This window comes from Syngnathus leptorhynchus, chromosome 8 (assembly GCF_054491065.1).
Source record: "Syngnathus leptorhynchus isolate UIUO chromosome 8, UIUO_Slep, whole genome shotgun sequence".
Lineage (NCBI taxonomy): Eukaryota > Metazoa > Chordata > Actinopteri > Syngnathiformes > Syngnathidae > Syngnathus > Syngnathus leptorhynchus.
The window spans coordinates 8,499,356-8,516,825 of NC_141202.1; the positions used below are offsets into that span (position 1 = coordinate 8,499,356).

The window sequence follows — 17,470 nt, forward strand, 5'->3', positions numbered from 1 at the left end:
ACTGTAACATATTTTAGGTGTTCTACTGTCAGTCTGTCACTACACAAATAAAGTGTTGTTGACAGACGCCTTTTTTTCCACCATCGTCGTGCTTCCTTCTTTTACCTGCAGTTGTGCTTCAATAGCGGCGTGCTCGGACAATTTTACTGTCAAAGAAGCAGTCGGACAAGGATAGGATACTGACATATGAGGTGCGTATGCGTGAGCTGTGTGGCACAACTATGCATTTCTAAATGTGAGTGTGTGCAATGCATATTGTGTGCGATGCAAGTAAAGGGCTTTACTTGCTCGAACAAGGTGCGAGCCTGTTGCTAAGAAACCCATTTGACAGCTGGAAGCATTTGGAAAGTGATTGTCAGCGCGGTGTCTACTTATCTGGCAACGCAAACCTCATTCACCATCATTCACCTTTTCATCTTGTGTTTGAGTCTAAATCCGGATTCTGTCTAGTCTGTGACATCCAGTATAGTATAGTATTCATAGTTGTTTTCAGTCAAGTGAGTATTATTGTTTGCAGAAAATGGCCTACTTCTTGTGATCATCTGATCATCATTTTTTTTTTTGCTATAGGACTGTGAGATAAGTATCTGTGTTACAATTATGTGCACCCCCCCCCCCCCCCCACCCTTATATAACTTCAAATATTTAACGTGACAATCTAATATTAGTCTATGATTGGAGATGCAAGACCTCAACTTCATATATCAAATGCATTGCCTGTGGCCATGTTTTTGAAGGTCACTCACAAATGGATCAATAACTATATCTTGCCGGGAACCACTCTCTAAAGGAATATGAGATGAAGCATGCACATGTTTGCATATATAAACATCTTTTGACCAGCTATATGAGAAGACTTACTGTTTGGAATTGTTCCAGTCAGAGTGTAGCTGCTTATATTGCTTGCTATCAACTTCACTGTGAGATACGATACAATCTAGATCTGCAGCGTAACATTTCTGAAGTTGAAGCCACAGAAAATCCTCATGTGCATCACCCCCCGGGTCCAGGAAACTGTAAAAATGATAATGGCCAATGTGTGAGTCAAGTGAGAAGTTGGCACGATGCTTGATGTGCAGTTGGGTTTTTTCACGCATCACATAGAAGGTTGCCACACTGAATTTGAGTGCATTGGATGGACTGATAAAAGCTGACACTCTGCTCTGTCCCATCAGGCTGATGTATTTTGCTGGCGAGGAGACTTCAGTCCTCAGGAGATATATAGCACCTCCACTCGGCCTCCAAAGAAGTCCCTTCACCCTGCATCCAGGGGCATGCCTCCTGAACGCAGCCTCAGGTAAACAACCTGGTCAGGCCATACTTATTGAACACAAAATATTTACTATCAACGAAAACTGTACCTCAATGTATAGTATGTAGTGTGTGATATTGGCTGTGTAAACAGTAATTATTGGTTGTACTCTTATTGAATCAATATAATGACTTTTTTAAATTTATTACACTCATAATCACAAAGTGAATATTGGAGCGGTCTTCTTAGAAGAAGTAATGGAAGTCAAACTTCATCCCTTTTACATCCCTTTTACATTACCCAAGGCTTGCAGTCATACATGATCATTTGTCTATATTAAATATATGTATAGTTAGCATAACAATTCATTAATTGTATTCTCGTAATCTATATTCTCAATAATATATTAATCTGTAAAATCTATGTATTTTTGTGATTTTAACGATGGTTTTTTATTTAAAAAATACTGTTGTCATCATGATAGTTTTGCTCAATAAAATCGGCATTATTTAGAATCTAATATATGGAATTATTGATTTTTTTTATAAATTATTTTTGCATCACGTCCCTCCTTGGGCTTTTAAATGCCATCATTTCTTTTCACTTCAATGGCGCAATTGTTCTTGGGCTCCTCCTTGCAGACTCCAGTCTCCAAACAAACACACTGACTCATCAGTCTCACTTCTGGCCCCACACAGGCGCACGTGTGCTCATGCATTCAAACCCACACGCATTCATTATGTTCTTTGTTTTACACCCCAACACTACAGAGTGTGTCGCCTGGCAGGCTAATGTATTCACAAGGATGGCCAACACTAAATGGACAGAGATGGATTTGGATGCACAGCGTGGCATACTGATGAGGGAGGCGGACGAGAGGAGAGGAAAGGAGAGGGCTGGAGGATTTTCCAAAATATGCACTCACCATTTCAACCTATCGCACTACCTGTCAGTTACTTAGACACTCAGTCAGTCTGACAAATTACAATCCCCAATCTAGTCTACATATCAATCTTTGTTCAAAAGATGAACTATTGTTGGTAAATAGCACCGTCAAACATAAAATCAGCAAGATGCTGTTTAATTGCTGTTTGAATTGTGTTGATCTTCTGAACTACTAATGTATTCATTCAATCTAAATAAAACCAAATAAAAAGGAGACATAAACTAATTCCAAGAGCTTTGTGTTGGGTTTAAGTCTGTGTATAATTTGTTTGTGTCCGTCAGCAGGGAGATGCTGACAGGACAGAGACTCTGCCAATCCAAATCACATCAGGACTCAGTCCTGTCTGCCCTCAACCAGCAGAGAAAAGATGGTCTTCTATGTGACGTCACTTTGGTGGCCGGGGATCAAAAGTTCCATGCTCACAAAGCCATCCTGGCAGCATGCAGTGATTACTTCCGGGTGAGTGTAGAATCTAATACTCATTAAAATAATATCTTTTGCAAACTTCAAGCACGCACGTACTTTTTTTTTTTTCTTTAGATCTGCCTTTGATCAGTCATTTCCATTACATGTAATAGTACACAATCACGCACTAACATAGTAAACACATATACGTACACTTGATTACATGCAAACACTGTGGTCATTGGCTAGCTTGAGGGTAAGCGATCTAATTCAACCCCGCTGTTTCTTGCCAAGTAACGATCAAATTAAGCTTGAACTGATACTTGCTAATATTTGCAGCTATATACTGTAGAGATGAGGTAGACAGCACAAGAACAGTGCACCAATGAGATTTGATTTAGAGACACAGCGCAGATTAGTAAATCAAATCTAATCCCTGTTGAAAATGAAAGGCAGATTAAATTCGTCCAAGTCGGCCTGTAGGGTTTCGTCGTCTGTGTGAATAGAGGTTATTTTTACTTCTTGCGCAAAGATTGGGCGAGTGAGTCAGACCCCTCTTCTCCTCCTTCCAAGCAGAGTACTAAATTATTGTACTGGTCAAGACTTGGATTATTAGATTAAACTGCTGCTGTTAGTAGTGACCATGCATTCACTACTTTCTGCCCCCACACACATAGGACACATAGAAGTGGTGTGAACACAACATTCGACTCACTGGTGAGTGGCTGTAATGAAATACCTGACCAAGCGTGAGTTATTCAAATGTGTCACCTGTCTCTTCCAATGTTGTCACATTACTAAAACGTCCGGAAAGTAAATCAGTCACGCCAGCATCGCACACAGATGGATGCCCCCGTTGTACCCCCCCCCAGACAAATCTGAAGGAGAGTCCAAATTCATTTCTTTTTAAAACACTGATATCATCTAAAAACATTAGATACATACTTTAGAATAGTAAAACAACTGGATATGAGAGAAAAAAAACCTGCCTGGAACAGTGTGGTTGCCTGGCAACAATCAGATTATCTTGGAAATAGGACTTAAACTATCATTAGTTTTTTTGTGTGTGCAGATTAGGCAAACAAGATGTAATGAAGTGATCAAAACAAACTTCTGTCCTACCTTTGGACCCAACAACACTTTTCCAGGCCTTTTCCTAAATTGAGCGACACAGTCTGAACAATAAAACTAACCGAATTATGTATGCTACCTGCACAAAGTGTTTTCCTTTCTTATCTGCCACTTATTAAACATGTGACCCTAATTGGATAGCTAGTGATACAATTAATGTACCACTAATTCAAAAAATATAAAATATAAAGTATCAAATAATTATTTTGATAATGTATAATTACAGTTTTTAATCTCAAATGTCAGTTTTTCATAAGTAAATATCTGGTTTCTGTAGTTCTGCATGAAAGTGGACAAATTATCTTTGTATTGAATCAAAATAATATATTTGCTTTTGAACAATGACCAACATTTTATTTTCATTTTCTGATATGTTATGGACTACACCAATAACTGAATTATAATTAATTCAGGGGTCTGAATGTCCTGTCAATTTCGGGATGCGGAGGACCGGTATCGATGCCGATACCAGCTTTATTTCATGGCCTCAGTATTCATGACATTGGCCGTCATTGTTTTGGAGGGAAATTCCATGTATCAATAGTAGTACAAGAATTTTTTGTGCATCACTGCTCTAAATAAAATGTGGCACTTATGGAATTAATGTGTTTGAATGATCACAGTCTTTTTTTTTTTCCCCCAAAAGGTCAGGCTAAGTGCAACACTGTACTCCTTTTGTAGCTTCATAGGAAAAAAGACTGCAGTGAGCTGGACTCAAGGGTCCCAAGTCAGCAGAGCTATCCATCATCAGCTGTCCCTTAGCACCCACACCAAGGTCAGGAACAGTCATGCGAGGGACAGACAGCTCACCAAACCCTTTCAATGCCCACAGTCATGACACAAAAGCTTGGATGAACCTGTACAGTGCAGTTTTTCCTTTTCACTCTTCTTTGCAGACAAACTACAGCGCCACTGCCATTATTCATCTGGTTGTACCATCACACTCCCTGTGTCTAATGGACCAGTCTATTTTTAATTGGCTCTGTGGTAGAGCAACTAGGCTGTGCAAGCACCGGACACAATTTGGCACAAATTCAAGTTATTCCTACTCTTGCGTGGCCATTTGCCTGAGGAGAGGGTGGAGAGGTGATGCTGAGTTAAAGTTCATGTGCGCTATGAATCATCAAAAACGCCATTGGAGGTTAGGGTTAGGGATTGCATTGTTTTTGTGACAGAAGGATGTTTTAACAGCCCTGCCTCTGGGTCTTTGACGCGTTATGTGCACACACTGGATTTTTCATTAGGTAGGCCTGTCAAATGACATGAAATCAAATCGCTAAACTAAATGTTATTCTTTACTCTAACAAATCAGACGATACACCAGTCTGCCACTGTAATGCAGGGTTACACTCCTGCAAAAAAATTTTTAAATTTGGCATCTCTCTTTTACTGGCAATTACAAAGGTGCTCTATCATTTTCTCATAATACAGAATTTTGGTTTTGATTACATTTCCTTCCACTTTTGGTCGACAACCAAAGAATAAAATTGAAGGAAAAAAAGAATGGTGAATGTCGGCAATACATATACTGTCCTTGTTTGACCCTTTTGTTCTTTATTGTTACACTGCTTTACTGGGTCCCGGATCAGTGGGTGACATCCTATCATGGCATGACTGCAATCAATAGCTTTGATGACCAAAGCTGCACTCAGCAGGGTCAGACTACAGACACTGTGGCCACTGCTTTGATTTTGCACAGATGTTTGCATGCATGTTTGTGTGCATCCATTATAGGGCAAGAACGACAAGAGGTGCTGTGTATCACAAAGTACTGATTGTGCTATTTATATTTATGCTGAGGAAGGCAATCAATACTGGGAGTTTCTTGGCTGTTGTCTCTCGGTTGAATAATTGAGTGGTTGAGCAGCTCCACAACTCATTTTGCAGTGCAGCTTCAAATCACGTATGAAATACTGATAAGTAAACATCGAGAGTCTGGGAAAAATCAATGAATAGTATGAGAAAATTGTGAAGTCCTTCATCTGACTTCTATGTTATGTTGTTTGATCAGGCTATGTTCAGCTTGTGTATGGTGGAGAGTGTGGCTGATGAAGTGACTCTGCAAGGAGTGACCAGTGTTGGACTGAAACACGCCTTGGACTTTGCCTACACCGGACAGGTAAGAACATCCACAGAAATTAGTAGAAGGAATAATTATGCAAACAAAGAAGGAAAAGAGCTGGGTTTTTCTTTCTCAATTTCATTTTATGAATTCATTCTAAAAAGACATGATTTTTTATGATGCTTTGGTATTCATGACTATCATTATTTTTCAGCAGCCAATGAGTTAAATGTGCTGTACTGCATATTTCTTCACATTTTTCATTTTATGCCCATCACTATTCATTTACCCAATTTTACAATTAAATACAGATTTATTAATACTGAAATACTTGAATCCTGTTATTTGCAAATTATATCTTCAACACAAAGGCAGTGAAAAATATTTGGTTTTAAGATGAGCCTTTTAAAATGGACATTCCACTGAGTTTTTTTTTTTTTTCATGCACCAAATGTCATCTAAAAAAACGATGCAAGGTTTTTGCAGATTAGCACTTTAATCTCAAGAGCATTTAATCAGCAGCGTGACGGTGGATCAATGTGTAGGTTTTCAATCAGGTTTTATTAGTTTTCTGCCATTCGTGACAAGTGTCTGACCAGGTCACATGACCTTCTTTTACCCTTGCATCAGCAAAATTCCATCCCACAAGCAACCGAGTGGTTTATACTGGATACCGAGACGCTGCAAATTTAAGTCGTAATTACTCCGTAATTTTATTTACACAGTGGAAATGAGCAAGTAGTAGTTGGTTTGGAGGTGTAAGTAGGTCAACAGCAGGCTTGCAAGCCGCCTGCATCAGTTGGCTCAGCTATTCGACAGCCCAGAGGAGATGATAGCAGATGAGATGAGGGCAATATGCTTACCCTCACATCGTAAATAATAACCCACTAAAATCCTTCACCCACATGTCAGGTTGATCAGACATGCTGTCACGGGATGTTTTTGCTATGACTGGAAAATGTTGATGTTTTATGCCTTTTTAAATAATAGAAGCTCAAAGACAAACAATGTGATATAGATATTTAGATATGTTATATTATATTATATTGCAAGTTCCATGGCTTTTTCAAGAAGAGACAGCAAGTACTCTACTGCTTGTTTTTCCTCGTCATCTTGGCTGTATTGATCCAGTCATCTGGAAACTCTTACCCACCAAGAGCCTGTGTCACGTCTTCTCATAAAGCCGCACAACCCTTTTCCTTTCTCAGCTTCCACCATATGGTTCTATGCTCTGCATCTGTCTTCCTAATCTTCCTCACCACCACACGAGTCATTTTACACACCACCATCCTCTGCTGCAGGCTACATTCTCCCCTACCACTTGCCTTACAGTTTACTGACTGATCTTCAGAATACAACATATCATCTGCATAAGATAAAATCTACCAGTTGTGGTTCTCAGTCCATTTTTGTTATTGGCTCTTCTGGAAGAAAGTTTTTTCTGCATCCATTTATATCCTTTTGGAAATGTCCACCACCATCCCCTCCCAAGAGCTTTTCTGAAGAACAAATTAATCTCAAACTTCAACCTCATCACTCAATCTCAAAATCTCAAAAGGTCACCGACGATCAGGGTGGAGAGCAGTCTTCAAGTCCCTAACTAAGACTCACAGTAGTGATCTATAAGTGCCCTGGCCAACATGCAACCCGATCCATTTAATGAAAACTGGAGCACTGATATAATCCACTTTGACACTCGGCGCTCATAACTGGAAATAGGACAAAACTGATTTCAACAACAAAAGAGAAACAACAGAGCAACAGGTGCAAGGAGTAAAGTGGAATGAAATGACTTATTTAAAAGCATAAAAGCAAACAACACAGGCGTTTGAAATAGCTTAATTCCCCAAGACTTCGACCTTTTTTAAATCAATTTTACCTGAGTGCTAAAGATGATGGAGCCCATTAGACATGCCCATCATTGTATTTCACTTTCACATTACAAATTTACAAGGTACCATGTTAGCACAAAGCAGAAAAAGACACAAGTTTAAATTGTGTGGTTCGAGAAAAGCTTCAGCATACTGATGCAAATGTTAAGGTCGATTGAATAGCAGTCAGTCAGATTGGTCATTGCCTAGTATTTTAGACTTTTGTTCAAAACAACATTTTTTTTCTGTTCCAGGTAGTGCTGGATGATTTTCAATGAATCAATCCAATATTTTGGTTAGGTTAATTTTTATTTTTGGGGTCACAGGTTTGTTTTCTTTGAAGCTTTCATACTTCAAACCACATCTTTTGACTGCAAAGAAAGGAACGAGTTTACAAACACACTTTCAGCACCTTCCACATTCCAAAAACATGCATGTTAGGTTCATTGTAGAGTCCAAATTGTCCTCCACTAAGTTGAGTGTCAATGTTTTTTTTGTCTGTACCATCACTTATAACCCTAGTGAGGTGGATGGATGTAGTCAGCTAATTTCACATTATGATACGGGATAAGATTAAAACAAACTATTTGGATTTGGATCATTTGAATCATTTTTCGAGAATGTTTTCTACATTTCTACTTTGTTTTTCTTTTCTTTTTCGTACACGTCTGTAAATTGTTTAAGGGTTATTATGACATAGACAATGTTTCCCTGTGGTCAGATTGTGCTGGAGCCAGCGGTGATCCAGGATGTGTTGTCTGCTGGCAGCCACCTTCAGCTGCTGGAGCTCCTTAGCATCTGCTCCCACTACCTCATTCAGGTACAAAAACATTTATCATACTCCTTCCCTGACATCATAGAGGTCTTAGATAATGCTTCTATACCTTTACGGTATTTACTGGGGTGCACATAACAGTTCCATTCTGCTTGTCAGGTTGGTATCTTTGCAATGAGAAATGGAAGAGGGATGTCGAAAAACAACACAGTTGGGAATGTGTTTACTAAAAAGGCAGAAGCAATTTAAAAAAAAAAAAAAAGAGAGAGAAAAATGTCTCTCCAGCAAAATATATTATGTATGAAAAAGCAAATATGACGCAGTGGTATTATTTATGAAAATATATCAAGCTTGCCGTTGACAGAAGGTTGTCAAAGGTGAATTTTGGTCCATCAGCGGAAAGCTCTTTTCCATATTGAATGAAGAAGACTTAAGCTTAAGCTAAGAAGTGTTATTAAATGACTTTCAAACAGTAGCGTACGTGTCTTGGTGGCTGCATTGGTTTCTAGCCTTGTGTGACAGTGCCCTTGCCAGGTGTCCGAGCTTGACCGACGTCTCTCTCTGCTTACTCAGTGAATGCCCTCATGGTTTTTGATGTCAGGAGAATTGGGACGATGACCTCGCATGCCTTGGATGCAAAGGTTTTTCTCAGCCAAAAATGCAGATAAAGGCATAGTGGCAAGCTCCCCTTCCCACTGCCAGCTCCAAAGTATAATCTGTTCTAGACACTTCTCTGCCAGCTGCATCCAGGCTTTGGTCAAAGGGCTTTGAGCAAGGGACTTGCAGTGCACAGCGTGCAGTTGGCGAAGATATGTCAGCATTTTGTGGACAGAGGGGTGAGGATATTCCTTTGAGAGTGAATCGTTGCGGGACCTTTTTTGCATGTACTGTCTTTCGTTACACCTATATTCAACACGCAATGCTCCATACCATCATTGACTTTATTTTTTTTTTCCCTATATCCGTGATTATGTCAGGCTTCACGCCACTTTCAACACCCTTATGATTGTATAAATGGATTGGACAGCTTTCTTCTCTGGCTTGAAGGGGGGCTGAGCCAGGCTTGATCCCAAAATTTTGTCACGAGACCCGACCTACTATATGCACAGTGTATAATTCGACTTTACAGGGCATGTTTTGGTACACTACAAGTTGCATTATGAGTAAAAATCCGCTTTTCCAGATTGGTAATTCACTACAAGCATGAGTACCTGGGAACTACAGTGATTCTATGAGAGTGGGAGGAGCTCACAGTGCATAAGCAGGTTCGTGTCAGTTGAAATTGATCTATGTCCTCAAAATGGACTCTCGTTTTTCTTAAGCATGGGTAGATGTCATGTCCAGAGTTTTATTGCCCGGAGATCCTGGAGCCATTCCTATGGGAATAATAATGAACTTCCAGGTGCACAACATACATTTAAAAATTCCCTTGTTAAATACTTGTGTGTGAGTACAAGATAAGTGCATTCAAAACCGCTCCAATTATTCCACACATCTGCAGTGTGTTTGTTGTATATTTAATCCTCAGTACAAACCAATGGCAAACGTTGCTCTTGTGAGCCATCTGGTGGTTTCTGGTGTTATACATCAACAGCATATATCATATTAAATAGAGGAGCCTAAGTGATTGTTTATTAATTTCAGGTTTATTAATGTCAGTAACAATATCTACTTGTGCATATTTACATCTGACCCAAGTTGCACCAGATGTTGCATTAGAGGTATTAGCCCAAGGCAAGGTCAAATGATTATTATTGATTACCTAGTACACATTGCATCAATACTGGCATTAAAAATCCCTTTGAGTTGTGTGTCACTGTGACCTACCCCCATAATTGTGAGTAATGATGTGCAGCGAATACTTAATTGATCAAAACCATTCGTACTGTGCACGGTACTTTAATTGAATTAAAAGGACAGCAATCATCATAACCGTAATTTAATTTGTTTAATGAAAATAAAAAAGAAACTAAGCTGAGTTCAAATGTGTATCCATTGTATCCTGTGCAGAATATGGATGTGATTTATGTCATCTGCAGGTACAGCACTGTCCAACATTCATCCTGTTCTATTCACCAATGCCAGAAGATGGCAGTCGTATTCCACATTTTCAATCTACTTTGATCCCCCCCCCCCTCCGCCCCCACCCCAACACTTATTGCCTTTCTCCCTCACTGCTTTTTCATTACACTGTGAGATTGAAATCATTTTAGGCTTAATGTAAAAACTGCACATTTGTGGCTTGTCTGATAAAGCACATGCGCTCAATAATAAATGTTTGGCAAATGGGAATTTGTCGCATTTGCTAACTAGAACTTAGATTTTACCGTAATATTGGAGTGTGTTGTACCGTACGGATACTAATAGAACGTTTTAGCAAAGCTGCCCATTCGTTCTTTTTCATCCTTTTTTGTTAAGTATTTCCCTTCTTTTGTACTATATTATTCTTGATTTAAATTGAGTCAGAGGTACTCAAAAATAAACTGTCTCTCTCTGCATGTCTGCAGGAATTGAGCAGCGTCAACTACTTGGAGTTGTACCGTGTGGCCGACCTCTTCCACCTTCCTTCTTTGGAGGAGGCAGTGGTGGACTTTTTGGTGGGTCACCTGTCTGAGCTGAGCCAGACAAGGCAGGAGGAGGCCCTGCAGCTGCCGTTCCACCTTCTCAAGGAGGTCCTCAAGAGTGACCGTCTCACCTCGCTGAGTGAAGAAGAGATATGGAAGGTATGGAAATGTGTGTTTAAAATATGGGTTTAAACGTCTGGCAAATGCTTTGTGAACGTTTGCGATCTTGAACGAACTTTGATGTGAACGCAACATTTGTTGCCTGTGAGAACACTCGCAATTGTCGGCTGCTCAGTGGGGTAGGGACTTAACTCCAGCCCGGATTTGGATCCGCGACCTCTGAACCGTGAGGCGGATGTGTCAACGACACGGCCCTGCGCCACATTTATTGACTTTATATAATAATTTTTTCCAATACTTTTGTACACCTAAAAAATTGAAGTAGTGTATCAGATTCCGATAGAAACACATTAAAAGAAAATGAATTTTTTAAATCTCCTTTCTCGTCTTTTGTTCCATATTTTTTTCAGTTGATGGCTAAAATAATGGCTTTGGCTTCACTGTTCTAATACCTCTGAATGGAGCGTATAAGACTCTTCGGATAAAGAACAAAATGATGTACAGTGTGCAATAAAATCAAATCCCACTGCCAATGACGTTGAAGGGAATCAAACCAGGGACCCTTTTGTCACAGGCCGCATTCTCATTCACTTGACCGGGCTGCCGAAAAATGTGAAGCCATGTAACGGGTTTTAACTCAAGACTAATTGCAACTTGGTACACAACTGGAAAATGGACAACCAGAAATGATTGACACGATCCAAAACAAACGCTCTGCTAATAGAACAAATTAAACACTGCCATCTGCACCTCATATAATGTTTGTTTGTGTTGACCTGCAATCACAGTGGACTATTTCTCAATGTGTATGTGATTGATTGCCATGCATTCATGCATGTGTGTAAGCAAGCAAGCGTGGCTTGTGTGGCTGTCTGATGAAGTGTCAAGGTGTGTGCGTGAGGCGCCAGTGCGGCGTGAGGACTTGCCATTTTGACTGTTCGTTTGCGCCAATCAGCCTCCCCCCCCCCCATGTGCCCTCCTTCCTTCCTCCGCTCTCACTCCCTTTCTTTGGTTCTCCCCTTCTCTTTTTTGATTAGGCCCTCCGCGCCTCCATCAGGGCCCCAATCCCCCAGCTGTCAGTCGCCCGCTCGTCTGATTGAAAACAATCAGGCCTCTGATGGCACAATTACGCTGACCCCTTAACCATCCGCCGCCGCCATAATCAGTCTCTGATTAGGCTGCTTTAGGCCTCCTTCACTGCGCCCAGAAGGTTAATTTGAGCATCAGACGGATGCGGACAGGAAGAGGGGGCCATCGTCCAAAATTGTGAAAGGGGGGGGGCGGGGTGTTGCACACCAATATCAGACCGATATAGCTGAGCTGTCAATCATTGTCACCCTGAGTTTTCTCCGAGACTCTCATGCTCGGAAAATCACATTTTCTCTGGCTTTGTTCTCCTCTCTTCTTTCTTGCCTTCCTTTACTTTGCCTTCATGTAGCGCACCCCCATCCCTCCCCTCTTTGCCACTATCTCTTTCCCTCACTTTACCCTTTTTACACACACGCAAACACATGCGCTTGCTCTTCCAGCGTGGAGCGGAAGGAGTTGATTTATTCTGTGCCCCGAGGAAGTTGTGTGATGCAGCGTGACCTTCACAGTCAGCTGCCGCCGTGCAAACACGCAGACACACTCGCACATGTACACAAACACACACACACACACACACACACAGGCGTGCGCGGTGTCACTTCAGCGCTATGAAGAGGAGAAAAACAGGGTGAGCGACAGCAAAGACTGCAGTCACCACAAAATGATGGAATCCTGACTTGCGTGTTTGTTGCAGTTTTCCACCTTTAAGTGATGTTTCAAAAAAGAGCAATGACTGAGGCTAGATAATAATCTATGATTTACGCATGCATCGTGCACATGCATCTTCTGCACAATTGTCACTTATATTCTATCTATAAAAATATATATCTTCTACTAAGTCATCTTCACAGCAACATCACATTGTTTACATGATAATGAAATCAGTAATCTCCAGACATCTTGCCCACATTCACACCTCACAGCGGCTAAATAACCTTCCACATCTCTCAAGTTCAATTACCCAGTTCGCCTGCATTAAACAAAAGACTGTGCCTGTGGATATTTACAGTCTTGACTTTTAGATGTTGTGTTGGTTTGACTGAGTTTTTCATAATAGCCTGTAGGTATCTGGAAAAAATAATCACGATCAGGAGTCCTCCGTTGTTTCTTCCCTTCAAATTCCCCCAGCACTTTTTTATTTGTTAATCAGTGTGTTCGTCCTCTCTCACTGTTTTTGTTCATCCATTAATGATGTTTTAAATATACCCACTAAAGCAGTGGTGCTCATTACGTCGATCGCGATCTACTGGTCGATCGCGGAGGCAGTACTGGTCGATCGCAGTGTGATGTTAAAAAATGTTTTTGTCAGCCTATCATCCTATAATTACAAAAAATATATATTTATTATGTGTGTTGTGCAATATTGGTCTATTCAGTTATACAAGGTACATCAACATGCATTGTATATACAAAGAACCCTTAATACATTTGAAAATAGTGGGTGCTAAGAATCAAGCATTCACACTGATGTTGTGTATCCATCTCAATCTTGCAATTAATATGACCTGAGAACAATTTTTTTTTCAAGACTCCTTCATAACAAAATATAGAACATTTTCTACATAGTATAAAGGATGAAAAAGCAAGATTCCAGCAATGATGTCATGTCAAATGAATATAATTTGAACTAATCCCATTGCTATGATGTCATCCCTTTTTGAGAGATATCTGGAAATTATTATATACTGTGCTGTACTAATCAGCAGTATAATTAGTTTTTGTCATATTTTCATGTCGCATTTAAGATTTTCCTTTTCTTATTTACTATTATTCTGAGTAGAGAACCGACATCCCAACATCATCCGTGCAGTGTGAATTACAATTATCATACCAGGACACATAAACCACAACGGTTATTTGACGAGGGGAGAAGGACTTAGGAGACATCTTGATGCATCTTGACAATCGATTTTTTTTTTTCCTTTTGATGGTAGAATAGAGAAGGTCTTTGTTATTCCCACAATAGAGAAATGGAAGTTTTCATCATAATTTTTGCTGAAGCTGATGATGAGCTAGAGCTTTAGAGATTTTGCTTGATAATTGCCTCTGTGCTGTAACATTCATCACGGTTTCTGTGTTTTCCTCTTTCAGTTTGTCGTCACGTGGTTGGAACATGACTGTCGCTACCAGTACACTGCGGATCTTCTGCAACATGTCCGCTATGGCCTGATGGACGTCTCAACCTTGCACCACCTAGCCTGTAGCCATCCCCTGGTGCAGTCCAGTTCCACTGTTGCTACTCTGGTAGATGAAGCCCTGGACTATCATCACAGCACCTTTTCACAGCCCCTTCACCAGTCAGCTCGCACCAGGCCTCGCTTCCAATCCCTCACTCTCTATATAGCCGGGGGAAGAAAGCGAGAGGTGTGCAGAGTCCGAGAGTTACGTTATTTCAATCCGGCTGCGCAGGAGCACGTGCGTGTGGCGGGAGCGTCCAATTGGAGCGAGTTGGCACCAATGCCCACCGGGCGCAGCCACCATTGTGTGTCTGTAATGGGAAACTTCCTCTTTGTTGTGGGCGGCGAGATGGAGCACACCAGTGGGAGGACGTGTGCAGTTAGGACTGCTTGTCGATATGACCCCAGGGCAAACCGTTGGACTGAGATTGCCTCCATGAAGGCCTGCAGAGAACATTTTGTACTGGGAGCTTTGGGTCAGTACCTGTATGCAGTGGGTGGCAGGAACGAGCTGAGGCAGGTGCTTCCCTCAGTAGAACGCTACTGTCCCAAGAAGAATAAGTGGATGTATGTGCAACCTTTTGACCGATCGCTTTCATGCCACGCAGGCTGTGTGGCTGAAAACCTGCTCTGGGTCTCAGGTAAACACCCAACAATTACCAAATTACTGAGATACGCCGAGTCCAACAATTAATCTAAAAAATGTTATGACCAACACCGTTGTAACAAGGCAAATGGAAAGATCTCAAAATTTCCACTCCAAAATTTACTTTCCCATTAGTGTAAAGTACAAGCAATGAGTGATCTATGCCACACTTTCCATGTTTGCTGGAGAATTTTAAGTATTTTCTTTAAAAAAAAGCACAATTCTGCCTATTCTTGACTGTTTTCTTTAATTTATCTTGTTTCACAGGTGGGGTGACAAACACAGCTCAATACCAGAATCGCCTGATGGTATACGAGCCAGAACAGGTAACTATTTGTACTGTCACAATAATGGCACAAAAGGTTGTGTTTTTTTTCCTTGGTCAACCATTACTATGCATGGCTACCTCATCTCATTCACGTTATAGATGGGAATTCCTAAGAATGTATTATTAATAGAAACAAAGACTTTAGAATGATGCCACATTTATAGGAAACTTTTGTTGAATGAGCAGCAGATGTGAGTACCCATGAAAAACATATTAAATGTTCTCTGACCAAACTACATAGTTTGCTGTTGCCGTTGACTGTCATTTGAAGGTTTGAACAAAAAAGACATCCCCAGGCTGACCCCACAAGCCTTCCATGGGGTTAGAAGTGCTGGTAGGTCATTCCATCTTCTTTCACTAAAATTGTGCCTGATAAGGCGAGCTTTGTGGGGCGAGCATTATCATATTGAAGGATAGTTTGGAACCCAGACTGTGGAGATGTGGAATCGCACACTTGTTGTAGAATCTCATCTGGATATTGCTCTGCATTGGGATTGCCTCCAATGGATGACGAGCATTATTTTTCCAGTGAGGGAAATTGTGTTTGCCACCATCAAAATTCCTTCACCAAAAGATGTTATTCTGTCACTGCACCAATATAAGCCCAGAGTTCTCCGAGTCTTCTCTCCACTTTGGCCAGTGCTGAATAATGCTCCTACAAATTGAAGTTTCAGCGCACACGTTTGCAGAGACCAGAAAAAGCTCCAAAGAAAAAAATCGATGGCAACAGCAAAACAAGCTGTTTGACATTGTCACAGATTTGGCAAGTTTTTTTCACAAATGCAACTTACATACTCAGCCGCTCATGCCATAAATGTAATTGCCATTGGCTGTGGCGTCAATACAGAGGTTGTTTTTCTCCTAAAATATGATTATTGTTAATAGTAGTAGTACGTCTCATGCAATCTCATGGCAGCCTGGTAGGAAAATAACTGCCCAATGAAATGAAAGTACAGTCCAATGAAAAATAATTTGAAATACAATAATCTCATGCAGCCAATTACAGTGGAATGTAGTGAGCTCCAGTGTTTGTTTGTGTATGCATATGAGCCAGCTGTTAACATGCAAGGCCTTTGCATCTTTTTAAGACTGCACATAATGTGGAGGTATGCGGCATGTTTACACGTGAGGCGCACATCCATATGGCTCTATGTTTGTTCATGTTGGCCTGCTAGCGAGGGAGAGAGGCACGAGAGAGGCTCATTTGTATTCACCACCAATCTACATTCACCTGCCAGAGCAACAGCAACCCCGCACTGACTGTACCCTCAACAGATGGCCACACGTCAACACACACACACGCATACACACTTTTTGTGCCTCAATCAAGCATGCTTTCTGTCTCACTCACTCACTCACTCACTCACTCACTCACTCACTCACTCACTCACTCACTCACTCACTCACTCACTCACTCACTCACTCACTCACTCACTCACGCACGCACGCACGCACGCACGCACGCACGCACGCACTCACTCACTCACTCACTCACTCACTCACTCACTCACTCACTCACTCACTCACTCACTCACTCACTATCTGTCTTTCTCTCTTACATAGTCTCTAATGGAAAATCGGCTTCAATTTCACTCAGTAATATCAGCAGGAACAAAAATAGAAAGGCTAAAACGTACAGTTAGAAATAGGGAGTGAATTCATTTGTACAAAGCAGAGCTTTGGCGCCATATTATTTATTGAGTATACAGAGCATACATCGAATACCCAGATTTCTATATTCATCTTCACTTCTTCCCATCACTTTCTTTCTCCTCGCTTTCTTCTAACCTTTGATTGACTCTCCCCGTCCGTCCTCCTGTTCTTCAGGACCAATGGTTAGCACGCAGTCCAATGTTGCAGAGGCGCGTGTACCACGTGATGGCAGCGGTGAGAAGGAAGCTTTACGTGCTCGGAGGGAATGACCTGGACTACAATAACGACCGAGTTCTGGTGCGCCATATCGACTCATACAGCCTAGACGTGGATCAGTGGACGCGCTGCTCCTTCAGCCTCCTTACAGGTAGGGAAATTGGACAACGCCCACAACATACTAGTGGTGGAGTGGAATTCAGAGCAGCTGATGTTGGACTAAGCCTGCTTCTCC

General features: G+C 41.1%; 1 protein-coding gene across 4 annotated transcripts in view; it reads left to right on the forward strand.

The window, feature by feature from the left end:
* Positions 1-17,470, forward strand: part of klhl32 (kelch-like family member 32) — a 20,840-nt gene continuing 3,370 nt past the window's right edge. The window contains exons 1-9 of one of the 4 annotated variants that reach the window (XM_085918867.1): positions 1-191; positions 1,176-1,297; positions 2,483-2,657; positions 5,746-5,853; positions 8,389-8,487; positions 10,950-11,165; positions 14,307-15,033; positions 15,306-15,364; positions 17,194-17,386. In XM_085918867.1, the coding sequence (XP_085774993.1) occupies positions 1,275-1,297; positions 2,483-2,657; positions 5,746-5,853; positions 8,389-8,487; positions 10,950-11,165; positions 14,307-15,033; positions 15,306-15,364; positions 17,194-17,386 (1,600 nt within the window). In that variant the 5' untranslated portion in view covers positions 1-191; positions 1,176-1,274. Of the gene's footprint in view, positions 192-336; positions 498-1,175; positions 1,298-2,479; positions 2,658-5,745; positions 5,854-8,388; positions 8,488-10,949; positions 11,166-14,306; positions 15,034-15,305; positions 15,365-17,193; positions 17,387-17,470 lie in introns of those variants that run through there. The other 3 variants (XM_085918865.1, XM_085918866.1, XM_085918864.1) reach the window with 3 other exon arrangements.